The sequence below is a fragment of the Neodiprion pinetum genome, chromosome 3 (genome assembly GCF_021155775.2).
Source record: "Neodiprion pinetum isolate iyNeoPine1 chromosome 3, iyNeoPine1.2, whole genome shotgun sequence".
Taxonomy (NCBI): Eukaryota; Metazoa; Arthropoda; class Insecta; order Hymenoptera; family Diprionidae; genus Neodiprion; species Neodiprion pinetum.
Genome location: NC_060234.1, coordinates 28679541 through 28696094, shown reverse-complemented (window position 1 = coordinate 28696094; position 16554 = coordinate 28679541). Strand labels below are relative to the sequence as shown.

Here is a 16554-nt window from a genome sequence, read left to right as displayed (position 1 = left end):
TGGAGGAATCGACGATGTTGAACCCACTTCGTTATCTTAACTTCAACCAGTTGGCTTTATCTAACAGATTCTTGACGAGTGTTTCATACCGAAATTCAGTCACGAAATGAAACGACGGGAGCTCCGTAGCTTTGAACTCGACACTTGTTAAAGAAGTGGGTGTCGTCAAGTCCGTTTTGAATCCTGAATACCGGAAACTTTGTAATCCGACCTGCATCCCCGCCGATTGCTGAAGGGATGAGCAGAGGCTGAGGAATCGCAATTTACTTATCGTTTCGAACGCGGCCTTATATTTCACACGATGCGTAAATTGAGTATTCTGGATTGTCACAATCGCTCGACAGAATTTTACCGAGAATTACCTTCGTTAAAGTTGCGAATATGACGTTATTAAGCCCGTTCTACAAGGCATCGTGAAATGCGAGAAAGACTTGCAAGTACGATGAGAATCACCTTAATTAACCAACAATAAGATGAATCTCGCTGGTAACGATAAATTGTGAAATTGTCCTTGAAATTTAAATTGCCCTCCAGAGAGTCCCGGGACAGGGAGAGGCTGGAAGTCGGTCTTCTCTCGCCTCGGACTGAAATTGCAAAAAAATAACCGCGCTGAAGATATTTTATGTCCCCTGGAATTTACATTCTTTAATGAAAAATGTGATAATTTCTCATGATATATAGAAAACCCTGTGACAGGTTTTAGCGATAGCGGTTTGAAGAGAATTATTCTACACGTCTGTAATTATTTTTATTTCCATACTCAGCGTGTAAAAATAACAACGATAATCACATCAACAAATCGCGTGTCAAGTGCACCAATTTACTGGAACATGACCCCATTTCTAATCGCTCCAAGTTAATGAGCGCAACGCGTGACACTGTACAACAGTCACGAGCAGCAGACAGGATCACTTGACATGTTCCTTCCACCTGAACCCAGGTAAGCCTGTGTAGCTGTCAAATGACTGGGGAAACCGGGACAAAACGGTCAAAGGTAACTTGAATGAAACAGTCCCGGTGATTTTTGGATAGAAATCAGTAGGAGATCGGGGTAGTCAGCTCGCAATGCCTGTATCGTCGTCAATGCGTACAGAGTTTACGTTCCAACATTGTTGCGTTGAACGAGTCGAAGTAATTAAAAAAAAAAACTGGTGAGATACCGAAGATGGCGTGTATGAACCGTGCATCTCTTGAAAAAATCAAATTACTGCGTTGCAATAAAAATTGAAAGATACAATCAATGACGTGTTTCATAACGTAAGTATAAAGTACGAATGTACCCTCACCCCGAAGTCCGTCAGTAACCGCGTTGGGTTCTAATTCGATCGCCACTTTCAGACGCGTTTTCAAAGAGTACAAGGTACGTCTGGCGAGAGAATTGCCCGAGTGGATGATTATCGAGATGTCGGGAGTAACCGCAACATTGCAATCGGCTGACCCTGTAATACGGTCTCATGGTGATTAACAATCCCTCAACCCTTGGACGGGACAACGGCGTGACCCAAATCGACGAGGCATTTTGACGGAGACAGGGTGTACCTGCTGCGTTTGCCCATCTTCTCCTCGCCGCCTCACCTGCCGTACGAGCCAGCCTTGGAATCGTTAGCTCAGAGCCTGCGCACCAGGTGTCTCGACTTGGCTTCGTCCCACTGGCCTCCCGAACTTTGGCTTATTTCTAAAAACTTTTCCACCCTGCCTTTGTAGGTCGCTTTTTACCCACCACTCCGTCCTGCGACGGGGGATTTTGTTGAACTCTCCGTAGCCTCAAGATTGCGGTTTAACCGGCGGACGGCATGCGACGCCTCTGTCGACAGCCACTATTCGTCGTTTGGTACCTGGGTTTTTGCTCTCTGTAGAAGGAATTATACGCTCGAAGACTGTTCGACGGTGTAACAAGAGGAAAAGCTTCAGGTTTGTCGGAAAAGTAATAGTCAGAACCACGTCTCCGTTGTGCGGAGGAAACGTTGATCGAGACATCTTTTGCGGTATAATTTAGGATTTTCATTGTAAGATACCGGTTATCAGTCCTCAGCCAAGTAGGGGTAAAAAATTAGAATTGCCGGAGATAGTGGGATAACCGTGACGCCAATTTTTGACTATTGATTTTTGGTATTTTTAACGAAATAATGAGAATTTCAAGAATAAAAAATATGCTGTTTCGGCCCTCTTAAAGAGATATAAGCGCGTTTATCATTGATTGGGAATGCGCCAAATCCTCTCTTTGATAGGAGCGTAACCAAAACCACCAAACACTACCCTGTAGCCGAAAAAGGTTAGCACAAGTACGTAGGTCGACTACGTATAACAATGTGTTTTTAGTAATAATTATCTCCTAAAATAATGGAAATATCACCTGTTACCATTATTTACCTTTTGTTTGTTTCGACTCGAAAACCCAACATTCTCTATCAAATTTTGGTACCACGGAAATCGTACTCTTGCCAACTGTGCCGAATTGCCGATTAAAAAGAAAACCAGAATATCGAATTTTCATAGACGTAGAATTTAAAAATGTGGTAGGTCCAAATATAGAAAATTGAAAATATCAAAAGTTGAAATACAGAAAGACAGAATATAGAAAGGTCAAAATAATGAACGGCAAAATCAAGAATCTGTATACGATGCTATCGTATCGAGAGGAATTCTGACGATTCTAGTTTGGTATTCTATGTTCTCACCTTTCTATTCTTTAACTTCTGCATACTTCGACCTTTAACACTTCAAAATTCTATAAATTAAGTTCCCGCATTTTTTAAGATTTGATATTGTGGCTCTTCGATTTTTTTTATCTTTCTGTAATTTTACCCCCACCTTTTTAGTAAGTCGGAACACCAATCAAAAGTTTCAGCCGTGCACAACCATGCATGAACTATATTTTTCTCTCTGTTGATCGTAAATCTAATTATGAAATTAATTATTTCATCTGTCTAGATTGGTGGTCTCATGTATCGGCGGGCTCCGCCAAAAGGAATGTGGTGTTTTTTTTTTACCGTAACAAGTTACGAAAAGGCTTTTAGAATTCGACAATTTATAACATCAAAATCCGTAAATTTCGTATCAGTTTCAGTGAGTTCACCCCGAATGTATCTGACCTTAAATTTTCTCCCACAGACTGCCAGCCATTTGTCCGGTTTCAGTGACGTAACGTGGCTCATCAAATTTCGGTTCACATCAAGTCCTAGTAATAGACAAGATAGCATATGCCCCTGGCTGATCGATTTCTAGACGTGTCTAATAATAGCCATGGTGCAGCTGATATTACAAGCTGCAAGATGGTATCGCTTGTGTTTAAGAAAACCGTCTTGCGCAAGAGAACGGGAGCCTTTTTTCCCCCGATGAAAACAATTTGGCTTATTAGATTTTCCATTCGCCAATCATAGAAACAATTTTAAATCAAATTATCCACCGATCTTTTCGTGATTTTCACATGTTGTCTGATCCACTATTGTCCATTATACAGTTTTGAAAGCATAGATGTCGGCACTTCAAAACCACAAAGGGGTGGCTACACTAGTTTCCAATTTAAAACGACTTTAACAATCGGCGAAATAAAACCTGTGAAATTAATTTGTACACCGATTAGTTCGAAAAAGCTTCTCACTCTTCTTTAAGCTAAGTTCAGTAGAAAATTAACATTTTATTTAATTGCTTATGGTGAATGGACTAATGGACGGAACAGAGTGATTCAAAACGCCTTTGAAAGTTGTGGATTTTCTCTCTATGACACAAAAAATTTTTTTCGAATCATCTTACAAATTACTCCCGTCCGTTCGTTCAAGTAAAGCTCTGCAGAAAATGAATGGCAAATCGGTAACCACGTTTGTAGATGAACGGACCATCCGATATACAAAAACCAAGATTTTTTAGAATCGTTAATATATCCTCGAACCTCGTGTGGAACGGATTTTTTTTTTAATTAAAATTTAGCTGCGACTTTTTTCGTCAGGTTGGGTGTGTATTTTTTTTTTGTACCTTCGGGAACGTTTTTATCAATTTTTCAAAAACGAAAGGTCGAATCGCAAATCCGTTTCACAAAAACTTAGAGGATATATCGACGGTTCTAAAGACCTTGGTTTTTGCCTATTCTTTTCTGCAGTGCTCTGCTTGAACTGACGCAGCGTACAGGATTTAATTTTTAACATAGTTAAGAAAAATAAAAAAATGCTAATTTCAAAGCGGAAATTCTCAGATTTCGAACGCATTTCGTTTCATTCCATTCCTTCCATTAGTCTAACGGCAATGAAACAATAGAATGATAATTTTCTACTGCTCTTATCTGGGAAACTCCGTTAAACCCTAGTAATCCAAGGTAGGCACAAGAGCACCTTTTCCACCGGAGTGGCGTATCCGCGGTTGCACCCTGCATCGATCCACTTGACCTGGGCACGAGGTTCGCACTTCTGCCCGCCCTGCGCGGCACTCATCCGTTTCTCTTTTGTGTCTCAATTTGCTTACGTAGATACAGTTTTTATCCGGTTGTTTCGACGTCGATGTCGATTTAATTCGAAGGCTAATTCTGCCATTTTCATCCCTCCGAGGCTAGAGCTTCGGGCGTAAGAGCGGGCAGAAATCAGGTTACCAATATGCTACGGTGTTGTGTTACTGGTTCGAGCACACCTGGTCTCCCTTTCGCGGTTTCTCTAGCTTTATGCCTTTTGTAGCGGTTGGATCTGACGTAGGAAAATATTTATAGATGTGTAGTATTTCCGTTCATATCCCTGGGACAGATAGCATTTCAATGAAAGCTGATAATTATTCAACGGGACGTATGGACATCCGTACACTCTATTTTTAACGCATCGTATATTGGTGTTACGTAATTTTATTCGATTTCGGCCACGTACCTTTGACATATATGTATTTAAACAGAAACGGTAAACACTTTGTTGGGAATGTCCTCTCCTGCGGGTAATTGATTGTCCAATTTTAGATGATGCGAAACTGTTGGTTATTTCTTTTGTACCGTTTTATTTTCATTATTTACCAAGCTTATTATTGCTTTACACCCACGTTTGTTCTCATTGATAATCATCATCGTGACAGAAATAGCATAGACGCGAGGTAACATTGTGTTTTTTTTTACTCATATTCTCGTATTTCATTCGTAAATTAAGTGTAACCTTGAAACTGTGAAGTGTGAGAACATAAACCTTAAGCACAAACGCTCTTCAAGGTACGTATGTAGATATAATGATAAAAAAATTAAAAATACATGTTTCTCACATTCTCACATCAGATCACGCAATTTTTTCCTCTTCGTCGAAACATAGAGAACGCGGTGCAATACCTTCAGAATTTACTCAGAGGCAGAACTAAATGGATTACGTAAGCATAAGAAAAAAGGCAGGCATATGATACAAATAAGCAAGAAAGTGGAATGAGGAAAGGCCCACAATTCCTCCGGTATCTTTCTGCGCTGCCCTTTTCCACCACTTTCAAGCCGAGGGGTTTCTTGCTCGAGGGATCGGGAGGAATATAAGGGGGTGCGGATAAAATTAAAGGTTAATCCTTCGCAGCGCGTAGAAGAAAGCTTTTTCGTCCAAAAGTACAGCCGGGCATTGTTTCGGTGTAAATTTTCCAATTTTCATGAAAGCAGAGCCTGAACCGAGCAACGAGTACCGTAAATATTTGCTCCTTCCAGTGTCGCTAAATCGCCATGGACTGTTATACAGTGGGCGAATTATTATAGTCCCAAGCCGTATTGCCTCTGGCTATTCGCGATCCCGAAATACCGTTTCACACATGTCCAATTGTCCACGCATTTGCCGACTCACGCAGAGATCTCAGGTGTGTAAATACAAGCACGTCTTTCCAGTCTGCAGGGAAATTCAGTTCCCTCCATGCTGAACGGGTTTACTTTGAACCATTGAGTAGCCAATTGCAATTAAAGCATCGGAAGGTAAACTTTGATCAAAGAGAGACTCCTTCCCTCCAATTAAGATAACCGATTAATGACACTTCAGTCCCTCTGCATCGGGGGCGGAATTGATCCGCTGCTGCTGTTGCAGTGTCTTTGCCGAAATTAAACTCTCGGGTAAGTGCACCAGGTATGTTTTGAAATTTGGTAGATGAGCATGAGCCGAAAAATTGAGATAACGTTAACGCTATTGTATGTTCTATGAGAAAACCTGAAACCTGCCTCGAACCCCGAGGAGAGAAGTCGCCTTGCACTCACCACTCGCCCTCCCCCCTTTTCGCGCTTATTTAACCCCCCTGGGTATAATTCGCTAGGTGCCTCGAAGCGAGCAGCGGATGCTATGCAGGCCATTCGGCGTGAGTTTGGGTTGTTTGAACGAAAACCACCGTGAGAGTGAAAATCCTTGTCTTCTGTCATCGTATACTACCAAGTTGGCTTGTAACGGGGTCCAAGAGTCAAGGATGAAACGCATCAGCGACCGTGCATGTAGCGTCTCGTGTGCGTGCCCGGCGTAATCTTAGTAATTTAAATGTTTGTCCCCGAGGGCGAGGTCGGAGGGGTAGAATGGCATATCGCGTAGCATAATCCCCTGTTGAAACAGGCTTAAGCCTTCTGGATTGTCTGCTGGATTGGTCGCTGATACGCAAAACAACCGAAGGGTTGCAAGTAAGCCTATCTATTCGAGTCGTTCGCCTGCAAGCCCCCGGTTATTGTATGCAATATACCAACCGGTTATACCGTGTCGTGAAATTGTTCCTGGTGGAAACTACCGCAGAGGTGCAGATAATACGAGAAAAAGATGTCAGTGCGTCGTTTCGTTATTTTTTTAACGGCTTTTCTAAAGTCCATTTCCATCTACCGGTTTCCTTTTGCCTGCACAAATGTATACACACTGAATTCTTTACAGTTATTACAGGTTCGGCCGGCAGTGAAATTATGTTTCAGCTACTCTAGCTCCACTTTGTTTGTCATTAAATTACATTTGATTTTTTAACAAGCGCCGAAACTTAACGAGGAGAAGAACACGTTATTACAAGTGTGTCCAACAGTGGCTGTGTTGATTTTTTACTGACACAATGTTTTCCTGGATATTGTAAACCTGAAGTTGTCGAATATTGGTAATTACATGTCATATAAAATTCCTCAACCAATCTCGAAGATATTATCATTTTTATTTATTTTTAATGAACACATTTTTACATTTAAAAACGCACACACACACAATCCTTTTTTTTTAATACTTTACCTAATCGCGAAATCGTTACAGATTGTAACAAATAAAGCTCTGCCTTCTTGACTGAAATTCATGTTGGCTAGTTCTGAGAAAATTTATTCACGAGAAGAAAAAGCCCCGAACCGTAAAAACTCAATAAACAATACGGTGCTGGTTCAAAGAAATTACAACAACGGTATAATCTTTCTATAGAACAACCAAATATTTGAACTTTCTTCGTTTGAATTTCACTTTTTTATTTTCTTTACAGGTAAAAATAATTTTTTTTTAGTACAGTGTAACTCGGTCAACGTCCGTTTCGCTTTTCAACTATTGTTACTACCATTTTCTTTGCGTTGATCAAGCACCCGCTAGATTCTCTAAGTATAAGGTAAACTTGCACCGCCTGATCCTTGAACCAAAAATGAGAATCCAAGGTATGTTTGATTAGTTAAAAATAACTGTTACTTCTACTTGTAAAACATATTATGAACCTTTGGCAGCACTCGCATAAAAAAGAAAAAAAATTTAGTATCAACTGAAGGAGACAGGATGGAAGAGGTGAGATATGATCTGGGATTAAAGTCATCGGTGCGTGACTTGACGGATTTTCTTCATCCGACATTCTCCATCACATGTCGCATTCTACTGTCACTTTGACGCTACGGTATGTCTTCTTGGTTATCTTCGTGTTCATAATATTGTCACAAGATATCTCCGTAACGAAAGTAGGAAGTATAATATACGTATAAAATAAAATAAATATATCCATAAAAAATACGCGGGTCTCACGTGAATTATCCAGTGTGACCACTGTGTACAAAAACACAGGCGTCAATGCCAGTCGGTAGTGTACGAATCAAAAGTTTCAAGAGTCAAAAACAATCTCCATCGACATTATTTTACTCAATAATAGTGAACGCGAATGAAAGAACCTCCCTATCGACATTCATTCGCAAAGCTTTGGTCAGCGAGCAAAATGGATCTAAAAATGTTAGAATTGGATCGAAAGCTTCAGAGTTTAAGGATTTGGAACGTTCTATTTATGAAACTTTTCTCAAATTGTTTGTATTTTACCTTGTATCATTTGAATTTGCTCAAATTATGTATTACATGGTAGGAATGTGGTTTTATTCATGTTCATTGGTGGAGATTTTTTCTTTTCCTAACTTTCGATTCGGTCGCGAATTCCAACGGTAGACTTCAATTGCTTTTTTACCCGAGACTAGCTTCAGCCAGCAGATTGTTTTGAAAATCTCGTATCAATTATCCGAACTTTACTTGACGATGTAAATCTATTTTTTATTTTCAATTTGTGATCAGTAAACTGTCTCGTGGCTGAGGGATCCACATTTTGCACGCTCCAAGGTTAGCCCCAAATGACCCTCTATTTTTGATCCGCATGAATTCTTCATCGGTGCGTGATTAATTTCTTCTCCGGGTCGTAAAACTTCGTTTACTTCGTTGACAATGTATGCTCCTTGTGTCGCCGAGTTTTTCTAACATGTGCCCTGTAGTATTTGGTGCTTGGATCGTTGCTCGCTAAATGCAAATGCCTAATACTCCATCGATTATTCACGCTCTTTTCGAATCGTAGTCAATGATAAAGCGATCCGTACACCGAAAACAGCCTTAGGTAGTTCCCCTTTACCCCAAAATTACTGGGTCAAAATATTCACTGCTATCATAAAGGGTTGCATAATGCGTTTTTTAATAAATTTATATGTGGTACCATTTAAAGTCCAAAGCTTTTTTATAATTCGAGTATACATCGAAATTCGTTACGGAACAGTAAAATACGGTCGCATGCAACTTCGTCCGTGTGAATAGCTGATCGCCGAAATCGTAAGTATAAAGCTGACTAGATTTCTGTTACACGTATTTCATATAGCAAAATATAACGTTCGACATTAAGACACAACCTACGTATAAAAACATACGACTGATAATTATAATTGGTATACTCCATGTATGTATTGGTGTACACAGGCTAAACAAAGCGGAAGACGAAATTTATTATTATTTTCTTTATCGCTTCTCTTCACTCTTTTTTTTCCCTTGAGTTTCGGAGTTTTCTTTGCCGCCCTTCGGTTCTCTGAAAATTGCTTTGACTGCCTTTCGAAGCCAAGAGGGGTCTGTGCGTCGGGCATTCGCCACGTACGCAATTCGAGCCAGTCTAACGAAATAGCAGCGTTAAAAAGAGCTGCTCCGACAACAAAGCGGAAAGCTCTTGAAGAAAAGCCCGAGCAAAATAGGATAGAATAAAGTTCTTTTCACACGTCGGACAAGGGTATCGATTCACTGCATGGTGACGCTAAGCGTGTAGTTATGGCTTTCCACCTGGAAGAAAGCGGGGGGAATGAAAACAAAGAGAATAGACACGCGTTCTCGGTCAAGGTTTGTAATCGATTAACGCCTTATGAGTTAACCATGGGCAACACGTGTTCAAAAGACGGCTGAATTCTTAGTTTTCGAGCATTTATAGAAGATGAAATCGTTGATATCAACTACTCTTGCCATCATTTTCCTTGGTCTGGAGTACCGTTTAAAAATTCTTCAGCGCTGGAACTGATGATACGGTGTGAATTAAACCGCAAGTGTGTCAATTTCCACCGTCTTAATGTTGCGAATGACATAAATTTAACGCCAAGCAAAGCTTAATACCGAATAACACATTCTGAACAACCTATTTGGAAAATCCATTTTTCTTCTCGTTTTCGTACTAACTCAATCGTTTTTTCATATTCATTGTACGTTCAACGACCGTACGGTGGCGTTTGTAATTGTATTTTGAGATCAAGATTAGTGTCCGAGGTGAACCTCAGTTATTACACATCCGAAGGCACACACAAGGAGCTCGTCTTGGCGAAATTACATACATGCGTACGTACGTATACTTACTTATACCGTATAAACACTACATTATTTGAGTAGAGACTCTGCCGCAACGGAAATTTCGCCGCTTAATAAATAGAGGTTACTTAATACTGTGTAGGCACGTAAATGGTGGTATACGTAACTGTTTAAGCAGGTTGAATTGACAGCTGAATAACGATGGAATCGTTCATAATCAGATTCGAACTAGATAAGCGGATGTATTCCCTGACCAGGAGTCCAGGCATCCGTAAAGTTCCGTTCTTCCTGGTTCAGGTTTACAGTCAACGGGCTGCGTTTTCATTAAAAAAGGAGAAGGCCACGTCGCGCTTTTGTGACACCTCCGGTTCCGTCCCGCGTTCCTTGCAGGAGCATCCTCGAAGGAGCGAAGGGAGCTAGAAAAGGGACAGGAGGGAAAGGGTCCTCGGGGGAACCGTCAGGAAAGTTTGGCAACGCGTTATGGAGTTACCCATGGCCCTATCGCTGCGGCAAACGAACTTGAGTCCAAGGAGTAAATCCCCAGAGGAATGGCTCTATTGGATTTGCCGCTTCGATCCTAGCCTTGGACCGATCCTCGGCTCCGACGAGGATGACTCCAATTCGTTATTGGATCGCCTTGCGATCCGGAATCACGTTAGGCCTTGGTTCATGGTGGTAGTGATGTGTGGTGCAGTGCGACTGACTAACAAGAAGAGGTTACCCGATAGGATACACCGATTTCAACAAAAAACATTTGACGTAATCTTTGCTCAAAAGAAACGAGAATAGGAAAAAAATGTCGAAAACAAGTTCGCACTTTATTCTTACTGAAGAATTTGTCAGCATTTTCTATTGAAAACAACCCGTCCTAACGCGCGACCTTTCCTTATAAGCCGAAAAGATGAGTGCTCTGACTTCGTTGAAATAATTTAACGGAAAGTGCATCGGGCTATTTTTATCTACACTTTCCTCGGGACCGGCAACCGGGACGAGCTGCTGAGTTATTTCGCAAAAAAGTAAAGGAAGCTTTCAAGAATGACAACAATGCTTGCGCAACGCCTGCAGCCTCCCGCCTCTGGTAAGCTCTGTAAAGGTTTATTGGCTCACTCCCTCTGCTGTTTCACCACGGGGGTGTCCGCTGTCACGTATCCGCACGTATACTACATACCATAAGCGAGCGCGAATGTACGAGGAGGTACGTAACTCTCTTTGAAGCGAGAGACAATGGAATCCAGTTCGATGGAGGCCGTGAGCTTATTAAGGGGGTTGTGTCAGGTGAAACTTCGCTTTTTATTCAATATTTATTACACGGTTATCCGCGGATTTTGGCGAGCGATGAGCCATCTCCTCATTAAAGAAGCCACTAGCATTGTTTGTTGTTTAATTTTCATTTTGACACGGCACTCATTCTGGGTAATTTAATCAGTAATCAAGAATGGTTTCAGTTGACGTATAATTAAATATTTTCAATGACATGTGTTCCCCAAAGGAAAGTAATCGGTATTAATGTCTGTAATGAAAGAACATACATACCGAAGCAACACTTTTTTTTTAAAATCTTTACCAAAAACTCGTGTTTATAATTAACGATTCTGAACATACGTAGAATTTTATTTAGGTAATCAAACTGTAAGTACAAGCGTCCCGACTCTCGTCGCTTGTTTTTTCTTCATTGAAAACGTAAATATCGAACAGTGTGAAGAGAAAAACTCCAAAACTCCGAATCTAAGTTAATTCAAACTTGTGGGGCTATTTTTTAACTCAGAAATAGCGTGTTTCAATATTTTATTTCAAGTTCGCATAACCATATAAATCGAAAAATAATGTTCTCTTTTCCTTCGTTCGCTGTAAAAAGCTAAAGTAAAATACCCGACTGTGTTGAGATGTTTAATATAGTCTGCTGGGTAGGCGCTCTTTTTGTACAAGGCTGATATACGCACCGCTGGGTGGTAAGTTAATTTTGCGGTGCCCTGCGGCGCTGTGGGAAATATCATTGAAGCCTCTATTATTCAGCTCTGATCTCATTCGTACTTTGTTCGAGGTTTCCTCTGCGTTTGAAATGCAATTAAAACTTGCGATCGAAATTTAAAATACGAAAACGCGAGATAAGCTAAAAATACTCTCCTCAAACCCCTGTTTTCCTGATCGCTTCGAGCGTTTTATACCTACTTAACGGATCGAAAAGAGATCACCCCAAATTTTCAAACGGGCGATATTCGCGGGAAAAGCCACTTGATGAAAAGTACATAAAAAATTTTCGTTCCGTTGCAACACTCGTTCAATACATGTGTAACTACGTGTAAACTTGGAGTTGATGTTGTCCGGGTTGTCGCCTCGATCTCGAGAAATCGAAATACTTTTTCGCCTCTTCGCTTCACGGGCAGACAGACTATTCGGCCCCCGCAATCCACTGAGCGGAGGCACAAAGGCAGGGCCAATCTTCGTAAAATATATTTCCTTCCCTCTTGACACTTCTTGAATCGCTTGCAATTTTATTTTCTGCTATTCCTCAGTCCTGTACCGACAGCTATTTTTACGAGTGCTGAACAAGAAAAAAAAAAACAAGAACAAAAAAACAAAAAAGAGAAATACCCGGTGAATACGGAAAGTTTCTCAACTTAAAGATAAAGCTCAGGACGTAACGTATTTAGAGGTTCTCTAGGCCGGCGTTATGCGGTTGATGTAAAATTTGAGGGATGTTTCCGGTCGACTTCGTCAACCTTACCTCCAAAGCGAGTGAACTGTCCAATTAAACTCTGCTAATTTTGAGGAAATCGCGTTACTCGTGTAATCTCTGATTCGGCGACTGCTTCCTACCAAGGATCAAAGTTCAGACCGCGCCTATTTTCCAAGCTCGCTTTGTTCGACGAATGGGAAACGCTCGGTGCACGTACTAAATCCATTTATTTATTTATTTATGTCTTCAACGGAGGTTTACGGGATGAGACGTACGGCGTATAGTGCCCTATGCATAGCATAGATCCCGAGGGAGCGAGGGGGTCCCGGAGTCAGCCATGGGGCAGGAGGCAAGAGGCAGGAGGACAAGGTGGATGAGGCTGGCGGGAGAATCTCTTGGGAACAGCTGAAACGAAAATGCTGTTGTGCCACTTAGTCATAGCTCGTATTTTTTTCTTTCATTCCGTTCCATCTCAATTCTTCCTGAATATTTAATCTTTTCTCTCTTAGCAGCGAGATACGTCACAAGCAGTGACGCTCACGTTTAGAAAATTATCACTTTCGACATACTTCAAATTCAAAATCACCGGTAGTAGCATCTTTCAAATTCCAACAACAAGACTCATCACAGAGATGAACAGCCCTGAGGATCTATTATAAAGCTCGGAACCTCCACTAGAAAGAGTTAAAATCAATTCGGGAATTAAGCATGTGATCTTTAAGGAACCATGGAATATCGTTCAATGGTAACTTGAATTCAACGTTACGGGGATTCATGGACGAACGAATTATGTATGTATTCAAGCCGTTCGGCGGTATGAAAATGTATCTGTAACGTAGTTTCAAACTCACCCAATTTATCGTCTGCTCTCTACGATCCAACAGGCGTTGCTGAAGCTTGGGACCAGGTCCTGCCAAAAAACTTTTCACTATAGATTGGGTCTTCTCCCAACACTTCGGGGCGATCACTTCGACCTGGGCGAGGTATTTTTGCATAGTAGATTCGAGGTCCGGTACCGGGAGCTTTGGTAGATCTTCCTTCTGCAACAAGTTATATTATGTGCATGGAATTACGAGTGTATGCACATTTCGTTCGAGTACGGGAAGGTATAACGTGTAACGAGTCTATCCGGGTCCTTGAATTATTCAAGTCTTCCAGTTACTGCGGTATCAGAGCGATTCTCTGAAGAAAGAACCATTTCCGTCTTCGGTCTCACAGGAATTTCCTATTCGAGCATGAACCGGATATTCAGACGAGACTTCAAAGGCTAGTGACGGTAAACCTGTTAACTTCTACACGCCAACTACTGGCGAAATGGGAATCCTGTAGATAGTGAAAGTGCGGTAATTGGGAGCACTGACATTTGCACAACCGAGACTGTACGCATTTTTTGAAAGTTTCGAGTTTTACCTGAAGGCAGAAATAGATCAGAATTTTTAAAACCTGACGAACTTTGCTGTTTCGAAGAGAAAATTAGGCGAAAAAAGTGAAAAACGATTTGGAGAATGCTCCTGCTTTTTCTACGTATTTCAAATTCAGTTTTGAAAGAAATCGATATTTGTGAACGTTCTTTATAGCTTGGCCCTTAGCCAACTCTGTCAATTGTAAAATAAAGAATCAATTGAGAAACGAAGCGTGTCCGAGAGGGTTGGTGCGCTTGGTTGATCAGAACCCCCTCTGACAACCTAACAAGACCAACAGGGACGTCCTACAAGGGCGAAGTCACCGAGTGTTCGTCAACGTGTAACGGAACAGTTATTCTTTCGTTCTAATATTCCATTGATTCATATTACGTGAAAAAAACAAAATTTTAATTACAAGTTTACTTGCTAAGCTCATTGTCCGCAGAGCGTTATGACATTTTGCGATGAAAGCATGTTCATAAATTCTCGTTTATATTCATTTTCACTCCCAAGCTGAACCGAAATTGAGAATCCGATTACGCCCGATTCGAATTCAACTCGCAATTCGAATCCGTGATCTCGATTTTTCCGCCATGAGTCAGCTGACGGCATTGTGGATTTCATTCCGATTTCTTTTGGCATGGCCTATCGTTGTTGCGCCCTGTAACGTGCAGGTATAGGTATACATACATCCGTAGTAACCTACCGGGTGTCCCTGTTCCCAAGAGGTTTCGAGCTCATTGCTATGCACCGCTCGAAACTTGCTAACGACCTCTCGCACGCCCAGCCTATATCCATTCCGTCAGTGGATTTACATCGACACGACACTTGCACGCGTATATGTCAGCCTGTATCCGCAACGTGCACGGGGGTTGCGATGGCTGAAGGACGAGCACTGCAGGAGATTTAGTCTTTTAACGGTTGTATCGTTGCTTCGAAAGGTAGTTTTCGAGTTCACTAACGCACTTCCAGATCTCCTTTTCGTACCACTTGCGAATCGAACCGCGTCCAGATACGAGAATCGAGGAACGTTGGAAGTGGTTTCATTTTAATCATATACATTTGAAATGCAGAATGTTATTTCGAGTTTTCTATTGCAAATATCTTTCGGTATACCACGAAAGGAACGACTTGCACTTCCTTTTTCAAAAAACAAATTTTATTACGTTTCTGTTGTGCTTTGCGTGTCAAATACACTCCTGATGAAACTTTGCAAAATCTTCTGCCGGAAGCTGTGTATAGACATGGCGCATGGGACAATGGAGAAAGATGAAGTGTAATTCGCTGTATTCAAAAGTGAGAGAAAAAAAGACATCCTCTTCTAATTAGTCGGGCTTCGATGGAGCAGTCGTTTCGCATTTGGAATCACACAGTCGTCGAGGGCAATTACTTCGAATTCGGTAATTCCGAATGTAGTTGACGGACGTCGAATTAATTATTATTGAATGAAGCAAACGAGGGCCTTTGACGAAAGCCACCGATGCATTCGGAATATGAATTCAAACAACATCTGTACGGGCACCGGGGACGTGAAACAAACACGGTAAATAAACACCGAACGCGGCATTTCGACCCCCTGGTCGGGAAAAAACGAGCTATTGCTCTACGCTGGTGCCATTCAAGGAGGGGCCGTGAATGTTATCCTGCACGGGTAGGCACTTGCCCGGCGGAACGGATGGGTCAGGGAAAACAACGGGACTTATTTTTGTGCAATAGATGTCACCCCGACGACGCGATTGCAGACCACCGCAATAAGAGATAAGGCAAGCTTACGAACACCGGCATCGTTCTTATCAATGCAAAACAGTATACGGGGCTTGTAGCAATTAAGAGATAACAAGGTTGTCCCTCGGCACCCCTCCAATTAGTAACACTCCAAGCCGCCCACCCTCTCGATGGCGCTGCTAGCCTCGCCAGCGTTGCCAGCTTCAGCCCTCTATTCCCCATCTACAAACGTGTCTTCACCAACCCCGTCTGCACACCCTTATAATGTTTGCATACCGCTGCGGTCTGGTGGGAGTCTCTGTCGAGCAAGGTGTCGGGCAATGGGATAAAGTGAACGAAAAATATACGGATGGGGATGGAAGCAGATTCATCATCTCTGTCACTGTGGCGTAGATGGAAAATCTATCTTTTCCAATAGTCCGTAAATTCCTGTTTATTTCCTAGATCGGCACACTTGGAAAAATGGCGGTGGTAAAATTGTCCAAGATTGACTGGTGTGAGTTATTCCGGTAAGATCTATAATTCGACATCAGGTGGTGTCAGATTGACATCATAACATGGTCTGCGGAAGTACGCACCACATTTTTCTTACAGTATACGCATCAAGGGTTAATGCTGGTTTATCTTTTCAGTAATTCGTATTGACTCAAATTTTATTTACAACGATTCTAAAATTCTACACCATGAAACTTGGATACCAGTCACTATGAAATTGCACCTAATTTCCCATGAGCTACTGTACCAGATATACTCGAGTCAAAATCGG

The 16554-nt window shown here is 41.6% G+C and overlaps 2 protein-coding genes across 9 annotated transcripts in view; one reads left to right on the top strand and one right to left on the bottom strand.

The window, feature by feature from the left end:
- The window catches only part of ChAT (Choline acetyltransferase), a 64403-nt gene that overhangs the window by 23294 nt on the left and 24555 nt on the right, over positions 1-16554 (bottom strand). For 3 of the 4 annotated variants that reach the window (XM_069134544.1, XM_069134543.1, XM_069134545.1), the window contains exon 3: positions 13512-13700. In XM_069134544.1, coding sequence (XP_068990645.1) covers positions 13512-13700 — 189 coding nt within the window. Of the gene's footprint in view, positions 1-13229; positions 13335-13511; positions 13701-16554 lie in introns of those variants that run through there. The other variant, XM_069134546.1, reaches the window with a different exon arrangement.
- LOC124214887 (uncharacterized) overlaps positions 1-16554 on the top strand; it is a 40024-nt gene that overhangs the window by 15239 nt on the left and 8231 nt on the right. Inside the window, exon 1 of one of the 5 annotated variants that reach the window (XM_069134548.1) lies at positions 7745-7797. The exons of the other annotated variants lie outside the window; for them this stretch is intronic. Within the exon in view, the coding sequence (XP_068990649.1) occupies positions 7766-7797 (32 nt within the window). The 5' untranslated portion in view covers positions 7745-7765. Of the gene's footprint in view, positions 1-7744; positions 7798-16554 lie in introns of those variants that run through there. 5 annotated transcript variants of the gene reach the window in all.